The sequence below is a fragment of the Leiobunum rupestre genome, chromosome 5, assembly GCF_980474605.1.
Source record: "Leiobunum rupestre chromosome 5, qqLeiRupe1.1.hap1, whole genome shotgun sequence".
Classification (NCBI taxonomy): domain Eukaryota; kingdom Metazoa; phylum Arthropoda; class Arachnida; order Opiliones; family Sclerosomatidae; genus Leiobunum; species Leiobunum rupestre.
The window spans coordinates 41,297,440-41,320,546 of NC_143388.1; the positions used below are offsets into that span (position 1 = coordinate 41,297,440).

At 37.1% G+C, this 23,107-nt stretch overlaps 1 protein-coding gene and 1 non-coding gene across 2 annotated transcripts; one reads left to right on the plus strand and one right to left on the minus strand.

Moving 5' to 3' along the window:
• Positions 1 to 12,815: 12,815 nt before the first annotated feature.
• LOC149944525 (uncharacterized) lies at positions 12,816 to 13,346 on the plus strand. The gene has a single exon (XM_090176379.1). It carries the CDS (start codon positions 12,816 to 12,818, stop codon positions 13,344 to 13,346), a length of 531 nt encoding a protein of 176 aa, XP_090032505.1.
• Positions 13,347 to 18,564: 5,218 nt separating this feature from the next.
• On the minus strand, positions 18,565 to 18,636 carry TRNAE-UUC (transfer RNA glutamic acid (anticodon UUC)). The gene has a single exon. It is a non-coding gene; the product is annotated as a tRNA-Glu (tRNA).
• Between the last annotated feature and the right edge of the window lie 4,471 nt (positions 18,637 to 23,107).

The window sequence follows — 23,107 nt, forward strand, 5'->3', positions numbered from 1 at the left end:
ATTTTAAAAACTACTGGTTTGCCTGATCAAAAAAAATAGTGCTTCAACTAATTCCTTATACTTTACCATAACCCACAATTGAAGAGTTCAAACCAAAATATTTAAAGGCCTAGAATAGGCCTAGTAGGAAATAACCAATATGAATCAAATAAATCTTTAGACCAATGTTATGTAATATAAAAACCATTAAGCCAGAAGCAAAGTGTTAAAACAAACAAAATTAAAAGCACCAAAAAAACTATTTTAAAATCCAATGTTACAAACGAAGAAGTACAAAAACCCAATTGAAGAAGAAAGAACAGTTTCGACCAAACGTTGGACTTAAAAATAAATTAGTATTTTGTTTTCAATCATGTTTTGTGTGCAATCCCTAGGATATTGTATGTACTTGTTACACGTTGATGCCGAATTAAACTCTCCACCCAATTGGTCTACGAGGGTAAATGATATGTCAATCGTTAGAAACATCGTAATTTGGTAGCCCATCAAGAATTGATGCGATTGGGCGGTCACAACTGGGCCTTTTACCCATATTATTGGTTTGGGCGATTTTAAACTTTAAATATACAATCGATTCATAAATGAAGTTGGTTTTGATTAAAAATTATATTTTTATTTAGCCTTTGTCAATTCTAATCACCGTTTTAAGTTAATTAAAAAACGGTTTTATTTAAATCTAATTCGCGGGATCCCGCAACCAGCGTAACCGTTATTGTTATATTATAATTCGAAACTAATTGTATGTTAAGAACTACACTCCATCTTTCTCAAATATGTCAAATCTGACCTTGACTTTTCAAAAAAGGTCTCTTCCAATTTTGCAGCATTCATTTTTTTAGAGGGAGTAAGTTGCATACTTTATAAGCGGATTATTTTCGGTGATCATTTGTTATAGCTGGGTGTTGGTAAGGTTTTTCAGGGCACATTTTTGAGGCTATTTATCCCGCTGCGTTTGTTCTAAAGGGTTTTAACTTATTAATGTAGCATTTCATAGGTTCGTTTTTGATTGTGCAATTTTCCCGGTGAGTTGGTTATTAAAGATGCTGCCTTTTTTATGTTGCTTACTTGGGTTCTTTCTCTGGGCCTTCTTGGGCCTCGTTCTTCGGAACTCCAATTTGTGGGTCCAACATCTTGCACTTTAATATCATATTTACTCGTGCGAACATGTATTCGCTCATTTTCTTTTCAACGAGTGTTTGGGCCTAGTCTGCGTGTTGATCTTTTTACATTATCTTTGAATAAATAGGGCCGGTTGGCTTTGGTTTGAAACTGCTTGCGTCGGTGACATATCTTGCTGATGTTTTCAAACAAGTACAAAAACTGTTTTTTTTTTTTGGAAAAGTATAATTTTTAGTAAATTAGATTCCAAACAAGGTCGAGATAAACTGATTTAATTCGAGATGAAACCTATTTCAATTTGAAGAAACCTCTGAATATTCTTTTAAATTTTGGGCGTAGGCTTAAGGGTTGTTTTAGTTATAGTCAAATTTAAATTGAAGCGAAAACAAACCTTAACGATTATAATTGTGTTTATGTTATTATGTTAGTACATTAGCCTGTAGTCTGTTTTCTTATAAATTGTATTTGAATTAAAGCCACATTTTATTTTAAAATATTATTGTATTGTAAATAAAATAAAATCTTATTCACTTCAAAATTATTCCCTATTTAATTTTAATTGGCTGGCACTTCAGCATGACCATAATAATATCTATTTCTGTTCTTTAACAGTTGCATATGTAATGACTTAAATTCAAAAAACAGCTTTGTCATGATTTTATCTTAATAGCATATTTTATAGAAAAACATTCACTTATCACTTATTAATGATTTTAAATATATATCCACTATTAGATTATTATGGTCACTATTCTGGATACAAAACATAATTAGGTCTGGTTGTTTTTAAATAAGACTTGTCTCAGGTTGCGCAATATTGTTAATTTATTTTCCTTTGGTTAATTTCGATGGTTTTTTTCGTAACAGTCTTCAACAAAAACTTTTATTTCCTAGACGATAAATATATCGATTTTTTAATGAAACCAGTTAAAATTAGTAAATACATGCAGGCTGCCTTTTAGCAAGCCAAAGCTAAAAAAATACATTATTTATCCTCAAGACTGCAGACTCAAGTTTCTTTACTGACCAAGATCCCGCTCATTGTTTCATATTTATCATTTAACTGAATTAGTTAAACAACGTTTAACGTAAAAACTACATTACATTACCTTGTAAATTTAATTTATAAGGAAAAACAGTAAATCAATTTATAATTGTGGCCTCCAGCTCGGTCTCTAAACACCATTTTTATTTTCAAGCCGAAAACCATTCGGTGACTACCTCCGGTATTACTTTCTTTCTTCAAAATACGTCATACTACTAAGAACCAATGGAAAGCGACCATCGTTTTTGAACTGTCGCACAATGATCTATCATCAAAATAACATGAGTTCAATGAGAATGACAAATGGAATACTTTTACTCAACGTTAGAGAATGGTTGAAAACCAAAATATTTCACATTATATACTAATTGAAAACTTGGCCTTTGAGCGTAGTTGGCCAATTGTAGGACTAAATTGGCGTTTTGGTAAATTACATGTGAAAAGATTGAGACTCTAGTTATAGTTTAAAACTTTTAATACTAGTCGAATCTGATATTTACAATGATGTGTGCGCTCTATATATATACACTTGATTAAACTGATTACGTTATCAGTTTAACATAAAAAAAACATAAGGACCCATATGACCAACGTTTTAGTGTCTAGTGCGCCATCTAGTAGTTACAAGTATTTCAACTTTTTTAATAAATATTTAATTTTGATGATTTCTTAATGGGTCTTCCTGATCGAGTTGTTTCTGTTGGTTGCACCTTTTACGGGAGACGGAAATGGAGGACATGTGTTTGGAAATGGAGAAGTAGCGATCCGTGTTGCAGAGTGGAGAATTTCCGATTTAGTCTCATTCATGTTGCTTTAATTGTGGTTTTATACGTATAGCTTGCTTGGTTGGGTTTCCAGTTGACAAAGAAGGATTTCCTGTTGATGAGGTTGAGGTTGGAATTGGTGGTAGCTGAGCTACTGTGACTTGAGAAGCCTCAAATAAAGTTGCCAATGGCATAGTTGACGAGATCGATGAAGTTTGAATTGGAACTGTGATTTCTCCTTGCCTCTTCTCTTTGAAAAATGCATTCCATAGTAAAGACTGGTTCGATTCCTGATTTGCTGAATTTATTTTTATTATGGGAGAAGCTTTGGTTGGAAAAAATCTATCTTGGTTTTGGGTTGTAAAGTCATTTCGGATTACTTGTTTTGTAGTGAGGTTCGCTAGATCTGGATTTACAATCGTTCGGACTCGTAACTTCTGACACCATGAAAAGATTGAGACTGCAGTTATAGATTAAAACATTTAATACTAGTCGAATCTGATATTTACAATGATGTGTACTCTCTTTATATATACACTTGATTAATCTGATTACGTTATCAGTTTATCATAAAAACTTAAGGTCCCATATGACCAACTTTTTAGAGTCTAGTGCGCCATAGTTACAAGTATTTCAACATGTACTTTTTTAAGGAGTTTAATATTTTAACGTGATTTCTTTCATTTACGTACAAAAATGCGAAGGCTATTGGCCCCTATGGACAGCTTGTTTTTTTCATCAGCTCATATCTTCGTGAAAAAGTGTTATTTTCCAATTAAACCAATTTCTTTGAACATTTTCGACAGCACTCTACAAATTTCTCATTGAAACGTTTTTTCTAGCACCTACCGATGAAAAAATATTTTTTTTACAAAAACCCGAAATTATTTCTGATTTTTCTGAAATTTAGGATTTAAAGCGATCCCACACTAGAAATAATACACTGAAAAATTCGCAACTCTATCTCTTGCAGTGTCTGAAAAAAATGTCTAGTTAGAGCAATTCAAAACACCCTGTATATTCTAACAGAAGGTTTCGCTTCCAAAACTGATATCACGAATTAAGATAATAACGGATTTACACCAAAATAAAAAAGGCTCCCTCAAGGGAATACATTTAAAGGCTTACATTATTATCTGTATCAAATAAAGAAACAGAGTGCGTAGATATTAGATGTGATGTCCGATCTCATATTTTAAATAAACACTATCAGAAGTAGTTATTTAGATAAGTCCTTTTTTGCTGCTTATGTTATAACGTGTAAATATTAAAAAAAAAAAAAAAATTGGCTGATCAGATAATTGTAGCACATTTAAAAAATTGTCATAATAATAATCAGAATAGGCTAATACCTAAGGCACCAGTAGGCCCAAGTCATATTAGTAGCGACTTTAAATGCCTAGATTATGTTTACCTAATCTAACTTTTTCGGTAATCGACCGTTGATATATCCCGGAATTAGGCCCAAGGTGGTGCCTTGGGTATTAGCCTAGCTGATTATTATAATTATTATTATTATTATTATTATTATTATTAAACAGAGCAGGCTCCTTGTGATGGACGATGCATGATTTTTTCTAGCGTAGCTATTGAGAAAGAAACTCCGTTTTATTTCACAGATGCGCGTTTCTTTTAATAATATTTTAATATCATTTCTCTCTGAACATTAGGTCCCCATTTGCAGTTTCGGAAAACCCCTTTCAGTTATGAATTGAGTAGAGCAACAGAGGTCAGAATCTTGCGCCTAAGACTGGAAGGTTGAAGTTTTTTCTTCAACAATTTAACGTGTACAAGTATTAATTTGATTTAAGTTGATCATATTTATTTGAAATATTTATATTATCTGGTATAAATTAAATGCAAGGGTTGGTTAATAGTTTAACTATTAAAAGAAGATAGATACGTTATTGTTACTGTAAAAAAGGTTTTAAACACAATTTAAAACATTTTACAAATTCTTATTTTATAGCATGTTAAAAACTATTCATAATATTACCTTGTTAAAAGACCTTTTTCAGGATTATATGTATCTTTATTAATCGTCGAAACTAAATAACATTACAAATAAGGGAGCAAAACAAAATTAAGAAACAATCCCAAAATGAGGACCTTGGAGGGAACGTGTTTCAATTGGGGTGGCATTGACCCATTTAACAGATATTGCTATTCGTTGTATAAGGAAATCGGCGAGACGAGTGTCACCGGGAGTGGCCCTGTTTTTTGGCCCAATAGCGTGAGTTAGGGCTAAACCATCGTGGCTGAAAATGCCAATTGTTTTATTGCCACGTACTGAAAAATAACAACCATCCAGATCAGAAATAGTTGCTAAGACAGCGACTAAATTATTAACCACTTTTTTACCGATTTCCGCTAACATTAAAATTTTAAAATTTAGTATTATTAGTTTATTAGTTATTTATTGCAGTAATCTCTGCAACAAAAAATAAACTAATAATAATAAATTTTAAAATTTTAATGTTAAATGAGTAGTGAACAAAATAAATATAAATATGGATACCTTTGTGGGCAAAATATTACCAAATATTTTGTGTTAAAAATTGGAGGAGCAGTGGACTGTGATTTGAAAGCAGAATGACTTCATTCTGTTGTTCACAGGAGTGTTTTTTAATACTATTTCAATTAAATTGGCAAATTAATCAACAATAAAAAATAATATATGTCCCTTTAAGGCTGCACATCTAACGAGCTCTAAACTGTTTTTTCAGTTCGAAGAACTGTTTTTGTTATAATATATGCCCATTTATGAGAAGTGGTGGTTTATAAAATTTGGTTGAGTCACTCTTGTAATTTTTTTAAAAATATTAAAAATGAAATGTTTGTATCAATAAAAGTTTGTCGATAATTGAGCCGGTTTTTCAAAAAACAAGGAAACAAAAATAAATTTTTGTAATAAGAATCGTGTACCCGTGTTTAGGTGCTGGTTTGCTCAGATTTAAAGAGTGTAAGTCAATATTTTTAAGATTATTTTTGGAAATACTACTGAAATTTAATACTATTATAAATAATTATAAGTGAAAAATATAGCAATTACAAAATTCTTAGTTCCTATTTTGTTACTAGATGGCGGTATAAAAATTGGATTAAATGTTCAAAACTAAAATTTTAAAAACTAATAAATTTAAACACCATTATGAATAATCAATTTATATTAAGTAAAAAATACAGCAATTCCGAAATTCTTAGTTATATTAAGTGAAACATACAACAATTCCAAAATTCTTAGTTATTTTTTATACGAGATGGCGTTGGGAGCCTAAAATGAATGAAAATGACCAGAGAATGAATTCTAGGAATATTAGTAATATTATTCGAGGAATTTAAGTAATATTATTCGAGGAATTTAAGTAATATTATTCGAGGAATTTAAGTAATATAATTTATTTGACATAAAAAGAAGAGATAATGTTCAAATAAATTAAAAAAAAATTGACGGAAGCGAGTTACGATCTCTCACCCGCTCGCTCCGAAATGCGCGTCTATAACCATTACACCGGCCTCTCCGATAAATCACTTTTTAAAAAGTAAAATACGGAGAACGCGGCTCCCGCTTTCTTCGTAATTTTCTATGTTTTAAATACTTCAATTTTTGACGGTGTTAAATAATTAAATAGTAAAATGTGGATGTCGAATCTAGAGCTCCGAAATGCAAGGAATCCACATCTGGTCTCAGAATTAAAATCGGGCGAGTGGTTGATTTTATAATCACCGCGCGCGAGTGGTTGATTTTATAATCACCAGCAAAAAATAACGGGCGCAGTGGCGCCGCCAGCAATAGGCACGAGTAGGCACGTGCCTACGTGGAAAACTAGAGGGGGCCCCAAATTTATTAAAAAAGGGTGCCCAATTTTTTCATATTGGTAAATTTTCCGTAGCCGAATTAATAGAGAAATTGCTGAAAATTTTCAAACTTGTGACTATCAACTAATGCACATATTTTATTGGTTTATATTTACTCCATTTAAAAAGGATAATTGCCATTGTATAATACCAGGGGGTAAGCGCGTAAGCATAAACGCAACGGGTGCCTTACGCGGTCGTCACTTCTCCTCCCGCTGAGGGGGAGTTACGCGCGTGGCTAGACGAAACACGAAATCGCACAGGTGCGACAGAGAGAAAAATAAACAAACAACAAGCTATCTTGTGACCAGATTTAAGGCTTGTATATAGTTCTCTTCGCTATATTTTGACGACTATTTTGAAACTACCGTCAGTGGCAGAGATGTATTATTTCAATTAAAAAAAAGGTGACTCACTTTCTCGTTTTTGTTAACAGTCTGTTTTTAGGTTTGTAGGGCCTATTTCAAAAATCCCTTACCATTTTCATATATCTTCATTTTCCAGTCTGTTTTTGTACGATAAAGCAGCAATTTAGAACTCGCGATCATAGTTGAATTATACAGGGTGTCCACTAAAAAATGAACCAGGGCGAATATCTCAAAATCTGTTTTAGGTATGATTTTGAAATTTTCAATTCGTATACAAGATGTAGGGGGAAACCTACTGCGAAAATGTCGATGACCTTGAACCATGTCTTCAAGGTCATCCAAAAACTAACTCGAGAAACGTAAGTGTTAAAAAGTTGGTTCCAATTAGAAAAGTGTTCCACGTCACATTGTAGGTCTAATTAGCTTTGATTCGATCGAATTTGACCAATAGGAAGTCGAGGAACTGTTTTTCAAAATCATAAAGGTCTTTCAAATGAAAATTGAAAGAAAACGCACCTAACTCGAAACCAATTCGTGTTGCATCGAAATTTGCTAGACAAACTCATTATGGTGGGAGTTTTTCAAGTTTGTAAAATTGGATGACCTTGAAGACGTAGTTTAAGCTGATTCAGTTTCAAGTTATTTTTCAGGGTCATTTTTGAATGTCTTTGAAGACATGGTTCAAAACTATTTTGCCGAGAAAGTGGTGATTAGCAAATTTCCTATTGAAACCTAGTTTCTAAACCCAATGGATCACGAGATAATGTTTTCACATCTTAATTCTAATTGGAAACAACTTTCTAACACTTACGGTTATCGCGTTAGTTTTTGGATGACCTTGAAGACATGATTGAAGATCATTGAAATTTTTATACAAAAGACTATCAATCCTGATGAGGACGTGTGATAAATTTCAGTACTCTAACACGAGTATCTTTAGAGTTATCAGTGTTACAAAGATGGTTCCAATTAGAAAAGTGTTCCACGTGACTTTTTCTAAGTACAAATAGCTTTGAATTGATCGGATTTGACCAATAGGAAGCCGAGAAATGCTAGATGAAAAAAAAGAAGTTCTTTAAGTTGATAACGTGTTGAAAGCGAAGTTCGGGAGCTGATAACTCTAAAGATACTCGTGTTAGAGTACGGAAAAGTGTTTTTTTTCAAAAACTATTTATAGTACCGATTTCAAATTTGGAAGGTCAATTCTCTATACCGGGGGACATCAGTTTGAGAAATTTGAGCGTTTTCGGTAATGTTTTTCACCAATTTTGAAAAATTATTTTTCGACCACTAGGTGCGAGATAAACAAGTTGGCAAGCCAAAATATACCTCTCCTCGGAAGAATTGTCCCTAGTGGTATTAATTTCTCGAGATAACCCTTAAAGATATATCTCCGCAATTTAGAGTTATTTGTTAAAAATATTAACCCATTTCTATCCCGCCCGGTATAAAATTTTAATTATAATTAAAATAATTGAGACGAAACGACCAATTTTAATTTATTCAGAATATCATAAGTTAAGTAGTTACAACAGTAAGTTAGACGTACTATAACAATGCACAATTGAATTAAACCCTTTTACAGAACAAGTTTATCAGTTAAATATAATACGAAGCAAATTTTAATGAAATATCTACAGAGGCTTTTTGGAATTACTCGCTTACGAAATACTTGCCGCATCTTTAACGCTCATTTTATTTCAACACTCGCCCTTGATGAAGATACCGTAGATATCTGGTAGTGGACGACTCGTTCACTTCCTGTTGACGTTGTGACGCATACCACATGAAAAAGACCAATGCCGTCCAATTTCCAATATCATATAATGACTCGCACACCCAAGAAATCATTGACTGCGTTAGAAATCGTAGATATCCAAATATCCACACCAAATGTATTTACAAGAAGCAAAAACCTTACCATCAACAAAGCACAGAGAGCCACTTGACTAACCGCCAGCTTTTAAAGCAATTAACGTTAAATTATCTCCTTTGAATTAACAGAACTATATATAGGTCGTTAAGAAAGTGGACCACCCACAGGGTCTACCCTTTAACCCTCTAATCTCGGCTGACTGCGCTAAAACAAGATTTAACCTTTAAAAAATACCAGATTAGGCCTTCATAAATTCATTAATAAAAAAATACTTTATTACCTATTATGCTTACGATGCCTGTCTTAATTTCAGTGAATCTAAGCAGCTATCGGTGGTTCTGTGGTAGAGCGCTCGACTGCCAAGCCGAATGGTCTGGGTTCGAAACCTGGGTGGCGCATTTGTTTTTAATCAATAGAGAAACGCTAAATTAGAATTTCTTCGATGCAATAATTTCAATTTCAATTCTATTTCAATTAAACCAAAATTTCGTACTCTATTAAATACGCTTCCGATAAAGCTGAAGGTCTAATTTTCAATAAGGCGTAACAAGTGTCGGTGGTTCTGTGGTAGAACGTCCGCCTGTCAATCAGGAAGTCTCGGGTTCAAATCCCGCCCGATGCGATCGCAAATTGATACTAAGACGAATACCGTGTACAACTGGTGGAAACCCTGCCATTGAACGTTGAGAGGTAGCATTACACTCAGCACTCGGTCCGTCCCAAAGTCATTAAGCAGAAGTTGGAGAGAAAACGCCCATATAAACACAACAGTCTCAACATTCACAACCATCAGAACACAAACACAACAAATTCAACACTCACAACCTACGCATAAACATTACAAAAACGTAATACACCAAACCGTCACGACGGTGAGCGAAAAAACACCATCTAAACCAAACCGCAAATGCATCCGTTAACGCTCACCGTCACACGGTGGTTTTGCCAACCCTTTGAGAAACTGCGTACGCAGTGATTACACTTTGCACCGAAAATGCGAACGCGTTCGCAGTCCTGACAGACAGACACACCCACAGACCCACCCACAGACAGACACGGTCGTTGTATAACCCCTCCTAGGGGACTTTGTCCCCTCGGAGAGGTAAAAATTTCTATTATAAAGTTGTAGGCCGTCATCGAAAACCCTTAAAAATTGTTCACTCGACGAAAAACAATTTATTTATCAGTGAAAATTCGAGCTTGAAAAATTTACAAGTTGGTGAAGCCAAATTACGATTGTTTGAAACGATAATTGAAACCGAATTACCTAATCCAGTTGAAACTTTGGTTAAAAAAACGACCGGATTTAAAAAACACGAGGCTATAGGTCAATCCTAAACTTGCATTGGGTATTTAAAGGAAAACTTTGGGAGATTATTATCAGTGTTTGATAATATTTCGAACAATGCCTCGTTATTCAGTAGCTGAGCGTACCGAGATAGTTGCCATTTACTATGGAGAAGCAGCGCAAAACCTTAGAAGAGTGACTGAAATCTTCGCAGAAAGACATCCAAATGGAGCACCATCTGTAAATACAGTAAGACGAGCAATTCACGATTTCAATCAATTTGGTAACTTGCAACCTAGGTTTCGCGGATTGGGTCAACCGGATTTAGACTTCGAGAACAATGTACTCGCGTACTTTGTGGCATATCCTCGTCACAGTTGCGCTAACGCCGCTGCTGATTTGGGTTGTTCTGCAAATCGTGTGTGGAAAATTCTTCGTAAGAATCGCTATCACCCATACAGAGCTACGCTCCACCAAGGACTAATTGACGGAGACCATCAAAGACGTTATGAATTTAGCAACTGGTTACTAAATGCTGTCCAAGAAGATAGACAATTTTTGCGCCATGTTTTGTTCTCCGACGAAGCGTCATTTTCTAGAAATGGGCCCTTTAATCATCAAAACAGCCATCTTTGGTCTGACATCAACCCACATTGGGGTTTTGAATATCATCACCAGGTTCAATTTGAACGGGTCAATGTTTGGGTTGGACTTGTTGGAAACCGTTTGATTGGTCCCTTTTTCCTGCCGAAGAACCTCAATGGCCAAAGGTATTTACATTTTCTACAGAACGAACTGAGTGACGCAATCGACGACCTTCCATTGGCTGAAAGACGTCAGTTGTGGTTTCAGCAAGATGGCGCCCCTCCGCATTTTTCCCGGCAAGTAACTGAGCACCTCAACAACGAGTTTCCTGAAAGGTGGATAGGGAGAAATGGTCCAGTGCATTGGCCAGCAAGGTCACCTGACCTAACACCGCTGGATTATTTTCTCTGGGGATTCGTTAAAGCAAAGGTATACGCCACGCAAATTGAAACTAGGGAGGAACTCATTAGACGAATAATCAGTGCTTGCCGAGACGTCACACCAGAAATGGTAGAGAAAGCGTTTGAGAACTTAATTGTCCGCGCACAAACCTGTGTTGCAGCCAATGGTGATATTATTGAAAATGTTTTGTAAAAATGTATGTGAATAAAATATCTGCATTTAAAAACCAAACGTGTACATTTTTTCAAGTGTGAAAACTCTACTACGTTTGTATTAGACTTGTTCCCTTTTCAATTATCGTTTCAAACAATCGTAATTCGGCTTCACCAACTTGTAAATTTTTCAAGCTCGAATTTTCACTGATAAATAAGTTGTTTTTCGTCGAGTGAACCATTTTTAAGGGTTTTCGATGACGGCCTACAACTTTATAATAGAAATTTTTTATCTCGCACCTAGTGGTCGAAAAATAATTTTTCAAAATTGGTGAAATCATTACCGAAAACGCTCAAATTTCTCAAACTGATGTCCCCCGGTATAGAGAATTGACCTTCCAAATTTGAAATCGGTACTATAAATAGTTTTTGAAAAAAAACACTTTTCCGAGCAAAAAAAAAGACCCTGTATATAAATATTGGTTGTATACTATTGGACCGAATCCCATTGAACCGAAAAGTATTTTCGTTTATAGCCCAACATGGCGGGATTCAGTTGAATGGGAAATTTAAATCTGGTTCGTTTTCACTTCGGGTAGGTTAGTTCAGGTTAGGTTAGGTTAGTTCAGGTTGGGTTAGTTCAGGTTGGGTTGGGTTAGGTTAGGTTAGGTTAGGTTAGTTCAGGTTGGGTTGGGTTAGGTTAGGTTAGATATGGTGGGCAACTATTTCACGTCGGGTCTTATCAAGGTTATTTTCCAAAATTAAACCCGTAAAATATCAAATTTCAAGGGAAAAAGGTCTAAAAATACACGTCGGTACGAAATAATAAATATTTAAGACATTGTTTAGTCCAAATTAGATATACTATCGTCACGTAAACTACGATATATAAATATGTATCACTAACTGTTGAAGATAAGGAACGTTATCGGTTTTTTTCCCGTTCCGTTTTTTTCCTAACAGGTTAAAATGTTCAAGTGTAAATAAGATATTTTTTAATCACGTTTACTATTTTTTAACCTTGTATATATATTCGCTCACGGCGCGTATAAGTGTGTCACTTTAATTATGCCTTCCATCTTGTACAGTATTCATTATTAATATTTTTTAATTAATAAACGTTCGTTATTTTAATTACTGCATCATGACTTCTTACTAGTTTCATTAGTTAGTTAGTGTAGTGTAGGGTAGCTTTGCTGTTATTATTGGAGTTAAATCTCCAATAGGTTATGGGCCCAGCACGCTTCCACTGCGCACTCACGACAACACTGATGATCTAGTGTACTACCTGCTGTATCCTGTTTCCAGTTACCCGTCATAGCAATCCATATCCTGTTTAACGATTCCCGCATGCAAACATGGATAATCTATTTCGTCAAGACGTCGAAAAACTGTCAGGTCCAGAGAAATGGAGGAGTTGGAAAAGACAAAAAGTCGACATCCTAACCGTTCGAGGCGTATACGAGATTCTTACTGGCAAATGGATTGAACCTACGGAACCGGTGCCTGGAGCAACAGCAGCAGAGAAGTCTGAATACACTTCAAACAAGAAGAAGTACCGAGTGACGTTCAGCACGGTCCGTGGTATCCTCTGGTCAACCTTATCCTTAAAGGTCCAAAACATGATCACAAATTTCGAGACACCAAAGGAAATGTGGGACAAGCTGCTCGAAATCTTCGAGCAGAAGTCTTCAAATCGTCTTCGAAAACTTCTGGCGCAGCTCATGCGAACTACGAAGTCACCGGACGTCGACCTGGCCACCCACATTGCCCAGATGTGTTCTCTCTGGACAGATATCTTGTCAACGGCAAAGGCAGAAAAGGACGTAACGTTCGACGATTCCATACTTATTGCATGTATTTTCGAGTCCCTACCGCAGTTCGAATAGCCACTAGACCATATCGGATGCAAATTACTTCTTATCAACCACCAGAGAGGGCGCACAGTATCACTTGAAAAACAACACTTTTTATGAAAGCCAGCGAAAGAAAGCTCAAAAAGACCCCCTCCAATACCGGGAATCAAACCCGGGCCTACTGGGTGAACCAGATATCCTAGCCACTAGACCATATCGGATGCAATTTACTTCTTATCAGCCACCAGAGAGGGCGCACAGTATCACTTGAAAAACAAAACGTTTTATGAAATCCAGCGAAAGAAAGCTCAAAAAGACCCCCTCCAATACCGGGAATCAAACCCGGGCCTACTGGGTGAACCAGATATCCTAGCCACTAGACCATATCGGATGCAATTTATTCCTTATCAGCCACCAGAGAGGGCGCACAGTATCACTTGAAAAACAACACTTTTTATGAAATCCAGCAAAAGAAAGCTCAAAAAGACCCCCTCCAATACCGGGAATCAAACCCGGGCCTACAGGGTGAACCAGATATCCTAGCCACTAGACCATATCGGATGCAATTTATTCCTTATCAGCCACCAGAGAGGGCGCACAGTATCACTTGAAAAACAACACTTTTTATAAAATCCAGCGAAAGAAAGCTCAAAAAGACCCCCTCCAATACCGGGAATCAAACCCGGGCCTACTGGGTGAACCAGATATCCTAGCCACTAGACCATATCGGATGCAATTTATTCCTTATCAGCCACCAGAGAGGGCGCACAGTATCACTTGAAAAACAACACTTTTTATGAAATCCAGCGAAAGAAAGCTCAAAAAGACCCCCTCCAATACCGGGAATCAAACCCGGGCCTACTGGGTGAACCAGATATCCTAGCCAGAAGACCATATCGGATGCAATTTACTTCTTATCAGCCACCAGAGAGGGCGCACAGTATCACTTGAAAAACAACACTTTTTATTAAATCCAGCGAAAGAAAGCTCAAAAAGACCCCCTCCAATACCGGAAATCAAACCCGGGCCTACTGGGTGAACCAGATATCCTAGCCACTAGACCATATCGGATGCAATTTATTCCTTATCAGCCACCAGAGAGGGCGCACAGTATCACTTGAAAAACAACACTTTTTATTAAATCCAGCGAAAGAAAGCTCAAAAAGACCCACTCCAATACCGGGAATCGAACCCGGGCCTACTGGGTGAACCAGATATCCTAGCCACTAGACCATATCGGATGCAATATATTCTTTATCAGCCACCAGAGAGGGCGCACAGTATCAATTGAAAAACAACACTTTTGATGAAATCCAGCGAAAGAAAGCTCAAAAAGACCCCCTCCAATACCGGGAATCAAACCCGGGCCTACTGGGTGAACCAGATATCCTAGCCACTAGACCATATCGGATGCAATTTATTCCTTATCAGCCACCAGAGAGGGCGCACAGTATCACTTGAAAAACAACACTTTTTATTAAATCCAGCGAAAGAAAGCTCAAAAAGACCCACTCCAATACCGGGAATCGAACCCGGGCCTACTGGGTGAACCAGATATCCTAGCCACTAGACCATATCGGATGCAATATATTCTTTATCAGCCACCAGAGAGGGCGCACAGTATCAATTGAAAAACAACACTTTTGATGAAATCCAGCGAAAGAAAGCTCAAAAAGACCCACTCCAATACCGGGAATCAAACCCGGGCTTACTGGGTGAACCAGATATCCTAGCCACTAGACCATATCGGATGCAATTTACTTCTTATCAGCCACCAGAGAGGGCGCACAGTATCAATTGAAAAACAACACTTTTGATGAAATCCAGCGAAAGAAAGCTCAAAAAGACCCCTTCCAATACCGGGAATCAAACCCGGGCCTACTGGGTGAACCAGATATCCTAGCCACTAGACCATATCGGATGCAATTTATTCCTTATCAGCCACCAGAGAGGGCGCACAGTATCACTTGAAAAACAACACTTTTTATTAAATCCAGCGAAAGAAAGCTCAAAAAGACCCACTCCAATACCGGGAATCGAACCCGGGCCTACTGGGTGAACCAGATATCCTAGCCACTAGACCATATCGGATGCAATATATTCTTTATCAGCCACCAGAGAGGGCGCACAGTATCAATTGAAAAACAACACTTTTGATGAAATCCAGCGAAAGAAAGCTCAAAAAGACCCACTCCAATACCGGGAATCAAACCCGGGCTTACTGGGTGAACCAGATATCCTAGCCACTAGACCATATCGGATGCAATTTACTTCTTATCAGCCACCAGAGAGGGCGCACAGTATCAATTGAAAAACAACACTTTTGATGAAATCCAGCGAAAGAAAGCTCAAAAAGACCCACTCCAATACCGGGAATCGAACCCGGGCCTACTGGGTGAACCAGATATCCTAGCCACTAGACCATATCGGATGCAATTTATTCCTTATCAGCCACCAGAGAGGGCGCACAGTATCACTTGAAAAACAAAACTTTTTATGAAATCCAGCGAAAGAAAGCTCAAAAAGACCCCCTCCAATACCGGGAATCGAACCCGGGCCTACTGGGTGAACCAGATATCCTAGCCACTAGACCATATCGGATGCAATTTATTCCTTATCAGCCACCAGAGAGGGCGCAAAGTATCACTTGAAAAACAACACTTTTTATGAAATCCAGCAAAAGAAAGCTCAAAACGACCCCCACCAATACCGGGAATCAAACCCGGGCCTACTGGGTGAACCAGATATCCTAGCCACTAGACCATATCGGATGCAATTTACTTCTTATCAGCCACCAGAGAGGGCGCACAGTATCACTTGAAAAACAAAACTTTTTATGAAATCCAGCGAAAGAAAGCTCAAAAAGACCCCCTCCAATACCGAGAATCAAACCCGGGCCTACTGGGTGAACCAGATATCCTAGCCACTAGACCATATCGGATGCAATTTACTTCTTATCAGCCACCAGAGAGGGCGCACAGTATCACTTGAAAAACAAAACTTTTTATGAAATCCAGCGAAAGAAAGCTCAAAAAGACCCCCTCCAATACCGGGAATCAAACCCGGGCCTACTGGGTGAATCAGATATCCTAGCCACTAGACCATATCGGATGCAATTAATTCCTTATCAGCCACCAGAGAGGGCGCACAGTATCAATTGAAAAACAACACTTTTTATGAAATCCAGCGAAAGAAAGCTCAAAAAGACCCCCTCCAATACCGGGAACCAAACCCGGGCCTACTGGGTGAACCAGATATCCTAGCCACTAGACCATATCGGATGCAATTTACTTCTTATCAGCCACCAGAGAGGGCGCACAGTATCACTTGAAAAACAAAACTTTTTATGAAATCCAGCGAAAGAAAGCTCAAAAAGACCCCCTCCAATACCGAGAATCAAACCCGGGCCTACTGGGTGAACCAGATATCCTAGCCACTAGACCATATCGGATGCAATTTACTTCTTGTCAGCCACCAGAGAGGGCGCACAGTATCACTTGAAAAACAAAACTTTTTATGAAATCCAGCGAAAGAAAGCTCAAAAAGACCCCCTCCAATACCGAGAATCAAACCCGGGCCTACTGGGTGAACCAGATATCCTAGCCACTAGACCATATCGGATGCAATTTACTTCTTGTCAGCCACCAGAGAGGGCGCACAGTATCACTTGAAAAACAAAACTTTTTATGAAATCCAGCGAAAGAAAGCTCAAAAAGACCCCCTCCAATACCGAGAATCAAACCCGGGCCTACTGGGTGAACCAGATATCCTAGCCACTAGACCATATCGGATGCAATTTACTTCTTGTCAGCCACCAGAGAGGGCGCACAGTATCACTTGAAAAACAAAACTTTTTATGAAATCCAGCGAAAGAAAGCTCAAAAAGACCCCCTCCAATACCGAGAATCAAACCCGGGCCTACTGGGTGAACCAGATATCCTAGCCACTAGACCATATCGGATGCAATTTACTTCTTGTCAGCCACCAGAGAGGGCGCACAGTATCACTTGAAAAACAAAACTTTTTATGAAATCCAGCGAAAGAAAGCTCAAAAAGACCCCCTCCAATACCGAGAATCAAACCCGGGCCTACTGGGTGAACCAGATATCCTAGCCACTAGACCATATCGGATGCAATTTACTTCTTATCAGCCACCAGAGAGGGCGCACAGTATCACTTGAAAAACAAAACTTTTTATGAAATCCAGCGAAAGAAAGCTCAAAAAGACCCCCTCCAATACCGAGAATCAAACCCGGGCCTACTGGGTGAACCAGATATCCTAGCCACTAGACCATATCGGATGCAATTTACTTCTTGTCAGCCACCAGAGAGGGCGCACAGTATCACTTGAAAAACAAAACTTTTTATGAAATCCAGCGAAAGAAAGCTCAAAAAGACCCCCTCCAATACCGAGAATCAAACCCGGGCCTACTGGGTGAACCAGATATCCTAGCCACTAGACCATATCGGATGCAATTTACTTCTTATCAGCCACCAGAGAGGGCGCACAGTATCACTTGAAAAACAAAACTTTTTATGAAATCCAGCGAAAGAAAGCTCAAAAAGACCCCCTCCAATACCGGGAATCAAACCCGGGCCTACTGGGTGAATTAGATATCCTAGCCACTAGACCATATCGGATGCAATTTATTCCTTATCAGCCACCAGAGAGGGCGCACAGTATCATTTGAAAAACAACACTTTTTATGAAATCCAGCGAAAGAAAGCTCAAAAAGACCCCCTCCAATACCGGGAACCAAACCCGGGCCTACTGGGTGAACCAGATATCCTAGCCACTAGACCATATCGGATGCAATTTACTTCTTATCAGCCACCAGAGAGGGCGCACAGTATCACTTGAAAAACAACACTTTTTATGAAATCCAGCGAAAGAAAGCTCAAAAAGACCCCCTCCAATACCGGGAATCGAACCCGGGCCTACTGGGTGAACCAGATATCCTAGCCACTAGACCATATCGGATGCAATTTACTTCTTATCAGCCACCAGAGAGGGCGCACAGTATCACTTGAAAAACAACACTTTTTATTAAATACAGCGAAAGAAAGCTCAAAAAGACCCCCTCCAATACCGGGAATCAAACCCGGGCCTACTGGGTGAACCAGATATCCTAGCCACTAGACCATATCGGATGCAATTTACTTCTTATCAGCCACCAGAGAGGGCGCACAGTATCACTTGAAAAACAAAACTTTTTATGAAATCCAGCGAAAGAAAGCTCAAAAAGACCCCCTCCAATACCGGGAATTGAACCCGGGCCTTCTGGATGAAAGCCAGATATCCTAGCCACTAGACCATATCGGATGCAATGTACTTCTTATCAGCCACCAGAGAGGGCGCACAGTATCCCTTGAAAAACAACACTTTTTATGAAATCCAGCGAAAGAAAGCTCAAAAGGACCCCCTCCAATACCGGGAATCGAACCCGGGCCTTCTGGGTGAAAGCCAGATATCCTCGCCACTAGACCATATCGCATGCAATTCATTATTTATCAACCACCAGAGAAGGCGCACAGTATCACTTGAAAAACCACACTTTTTATGAAATCCAGCGAAAGAAAGCTCAAAACGAACCCCTCCGATACCGGGAATCGAACCCGGGCCATCTGGGTGAAAGCCAGATATCCTCGCCACTAGACCATATCGCCTGCAATTTATTATTTATCAACCACCAGAGAAGGCGCACAGTATCACTTGAAATAAAATTGCAACCTGAATTATGTAAAATTATAAATGTTCATTATTATTCAGAACAGTCTCTGGAACGTTCTAGATTTAACTTTCATCAATAATCCAACAATATATATCCCTTCTACGTAATTATACAGAACTGGTACTCAATTGTCTAAGACTAGATTAGATTCGTTTTAGTTCATCCAAAACACACTTACTAAAAGTAATTATCATAAATTATACTGAGTAATTTTAAACTCTGTCTTAATTAACAGCTGACATATGTTCGCTACTAATTACTTCCAATCTACTTAATAAGCCTCACAGGTTGAGTTGATAATTTCAAAGGTATAAGTAGGTTATTCCAATTCAAAAAATAAAAACAATCAATTTTATCTTACATCTGACTTGAGTTAGTTCACAATTACTTTAACACTTTCAGTCTTAAACACGCACTGTTCATACACTTAAGTCCATTCACTCACGTTCCAAACGCGAAACACAATTTAACACTTTTCTTGACCGAAGACCGAACATACTAATTACAACCGCAAAGTTCTTCATAACTTATGACCGACACCAGGACCCCGTCCTGTATTAGTTCGTCTGACAGCCAAGAACTAAGAAAGAATAGATCTTCTATATTGACGGCAACGGCCTTATATACTTTTATTTTGTGTTTGTTTTTTACCCGTCGAGATTTGACTAAAGTTCGAAAAATTGAATAGATTATATTTTTCATCCGATTTGATTGATAGTTCTTCACACGGTGGCGCTATATTATTACTTTGATTTGATTTCCGCGGGAGTTTTGAATAATTATCCTTTTTCTAAGCGTTATTAAAAGGTAAAAAACCCGCCTTATCATAATGGTTTCTTTACTTTAAATCTCCTAAAGGAAGTCAATGGCTCGGCGGTAAACTATCTGCATAGTAACGATGTGGCCCGAGTTCAATTCCTGAACACGATTAAATAAATTTAAATACTCAGATATTTAATTAATTATAATATAATTTATAAATATTTAATTAAATATAATATTAATATAATTTATAAATATTTAATTAAATATAATATTAATATAATTTATAAATATTTAATTAAATATAATATTAATATAATTTATAAATATTTAATTAAATATAATATTAATATAATTTATAAATATTTAATTAAATATAATATTAATATAATTTATAAATATTTAATTAAATATAAGATTAATATAATTTATAAATATTTAATTAAATATAAGATTAATATAATTTATAAATATTTAATTAAATATAAGATTAATATAATTTATAAATATTTAATTAAATATAAGATTAATATAATTTATAAATATTTAAAATGATGTAAAATAAATTATAGTACCTAACGTTTTAACTTTGTAAATGACATTCGCCAAAGCTGTTTTTTAGGAAAACACCGTAACTTAAGAAGCGTTGGTGGCTGAGTGGTAAGAGTAAACCTCTTGCACGAGGCAGACCCGGGTTCGATTCCCGGCCAGCGCCAATAAATCGCAGATTGATACTAAGACGAATACCGTGAACAATTGGTGGAAACCCTGCCATTGGACGTTGAGAGGTTACATATCACTCAGCATTCGGTCCGTCCCAAAGTCATAAAGTAGAAGCTGGAGAGAAAACGCCCGTACAAACACAACATACTCAACATCTACCACCATCATAACACAGACACACCACAATCTCTACACTCAAGCGACATAACACGAACTCAACATGCACAACCATCAAAACACAAACACAACGAACTCAACACTCACAACCGTCATAACACGAACTCAACATTCACAACCTACGCATAAACATTACAAAACTTAATACACCAAACCGTCACGACGGTAAACGAAAAAACACCATCCAAACCAAACCGCAAATGATTCCGTTAACGCTCACCCTCTCACGGTGGTTTTGCCAACCCTTCGAGAAACTGCGTACGCAATGATTACACTTTGCTACCCAAATGCGTACGCGTTCGGAGGACAGACACACACTAACACACAGACACGGTGATTGTATACCCCTCCTAGGGGACTTTGTCCCCTCGGAGAGGTAAAAAGCGAACGGTCGTTAAAATACCCTCTGTAAATATTTATTTCATTAAAATTTGTTTCGTATTATATTCAACTGATAAACTTGTACTGTAAAGAGGGTTTAATTCAATTGTGCATTGTTATAGTACGTCTAACTCACTGTTGTAACTACTTAACTTATGATATTCTGAATAAATTAAAATTGGTCGTTTCATCTCAATTATTTTAATTATAATTAAAATTTTTTTATACCGGGCGGGATAGAACTGGGATAACATTTTTAACAAATAACTCTAAATTGCGGAGATATATCTTTAAGGGTTATCTCAAAATTAATACCACTAGGGACAATTCTTCCGAGGAGAGGTATATTTTGGCTTGCCAATTTGTTTCAACGACTAATTCTTGTTTTTGTAACTGGGCTAGCATTATTTAGATATTAAAGTATATTCACACTAAATAATACCTCATAGTACGTATTTTATTCTAACTGAATACTAGTAAAATGGGTATATTACTTTTTAAAAAACAAACCAAAAAATATTGAAATAAATGCACATTTCGGTAATACACATATTTCCCACTGAAATAGGCGTATTTTCTCGGGAAATAATTACTTTTTACTGTAATAGGCTTATCTCCCCGGGAAATACCGGGTACCCCGGCTAGTTAAGCACAAATGTTATTAATATAATTTATCGGTGTAAAAATTTACTCTTTTCAACGATAAATTAAATAGTATCGCAAGACCTATTGTATAAAGCGTAAATGTCATTAATAATTATACCGTGTAAATTTAACCATAATACCTAATGTACATTTTACATGGGGAACCGTAAAAATTAGTTTCTGTTCACATTAGTATTACTGATCCTCTTGTATAAACTACTTCAAGATAGTTGAAATTTGAATAAATGGTAATAGATAAATTTTACCGCCAACCTGTATATTTGACATTATCTAGATTAGTAGAAATTATGTTTAATTCAGAGAAAACGGCATGGTATTAGAAGATAAAACTTATTTTATACAAGACGTTTCGAGCCGAGGCTCTTCTTCGAACTAACGAACGACTGAAGAAGAGCCTCGGCTCGAAACGTCTTGTATAAAATAAGTTTTATCTTCTAATACCATGCCGTTTTCTCTGAATTAAACATAATTTCTACTAATATTCACCATGGTAAATAATAAGTTTAATATATATTATCTAGATTGTTATATTAACAGGATTTATAATTAAAAATACAAATTCTTGTTAAATTGACAAATATATTGTCAGTAAAATTTACACCTACGAATTTGGATTATCAGATAACATCATAACTTGTAAAATTTACGGGACCCTCTTGGCTTCCCCGGAGTCCAAGAGTTACCTGTAAATTTAACAAGATTTTTTTTCTCAGTGTATGTTTACATTGTTTAAAACCTCACAGCCACTCGATAGAATCGCTTTCAAAAGGTCGGCGGTACATTCCTTCATTTTGTATTTTTATGCTAGAAATATTTATAAATTTAAACCATATTTTTAACAAAATAACGCAAGCCGTCCGTGAGAAGCTTTCTGCCGGGAGTAGTGGCTGTGTGAGGACAATCACCAATCCCCCAACGGGTGGTCGGAATACTTCCGCCACATGTGTCCCCACCCCGTCCCCACGTGGCCGTTACACGTATCTCACCTTGATAAATCAGATGGACGAGCGGACTGAATTGTCCCACACGTTAGAATAAAAAAAAGCTGTTCTGCTCTTGTGAACTATCTTGCACTTTAAAGGGAAACGGTCAAGCTTTAACCAGTTAGATAGCCCTATAGCCCATTAAAAACTAAAATTTATGGCGAAAACCGCATAAAAAATATTGAGTGGTTAGTTTTGAATAAAATAAAGAAAATTCGGGAAATCGAAAAGCGCGCGTCCGCCGCGACACCTGGTGAGAAGTCGGTGAGACAGAAAAACAACGTAAAAGGGCGCACATCTGAAGACGCAAAAAATTGGTTTTGCACGCGCGGCGCGTTCCAGTTATAAGAGACTTAAGCCTAAATTGTGC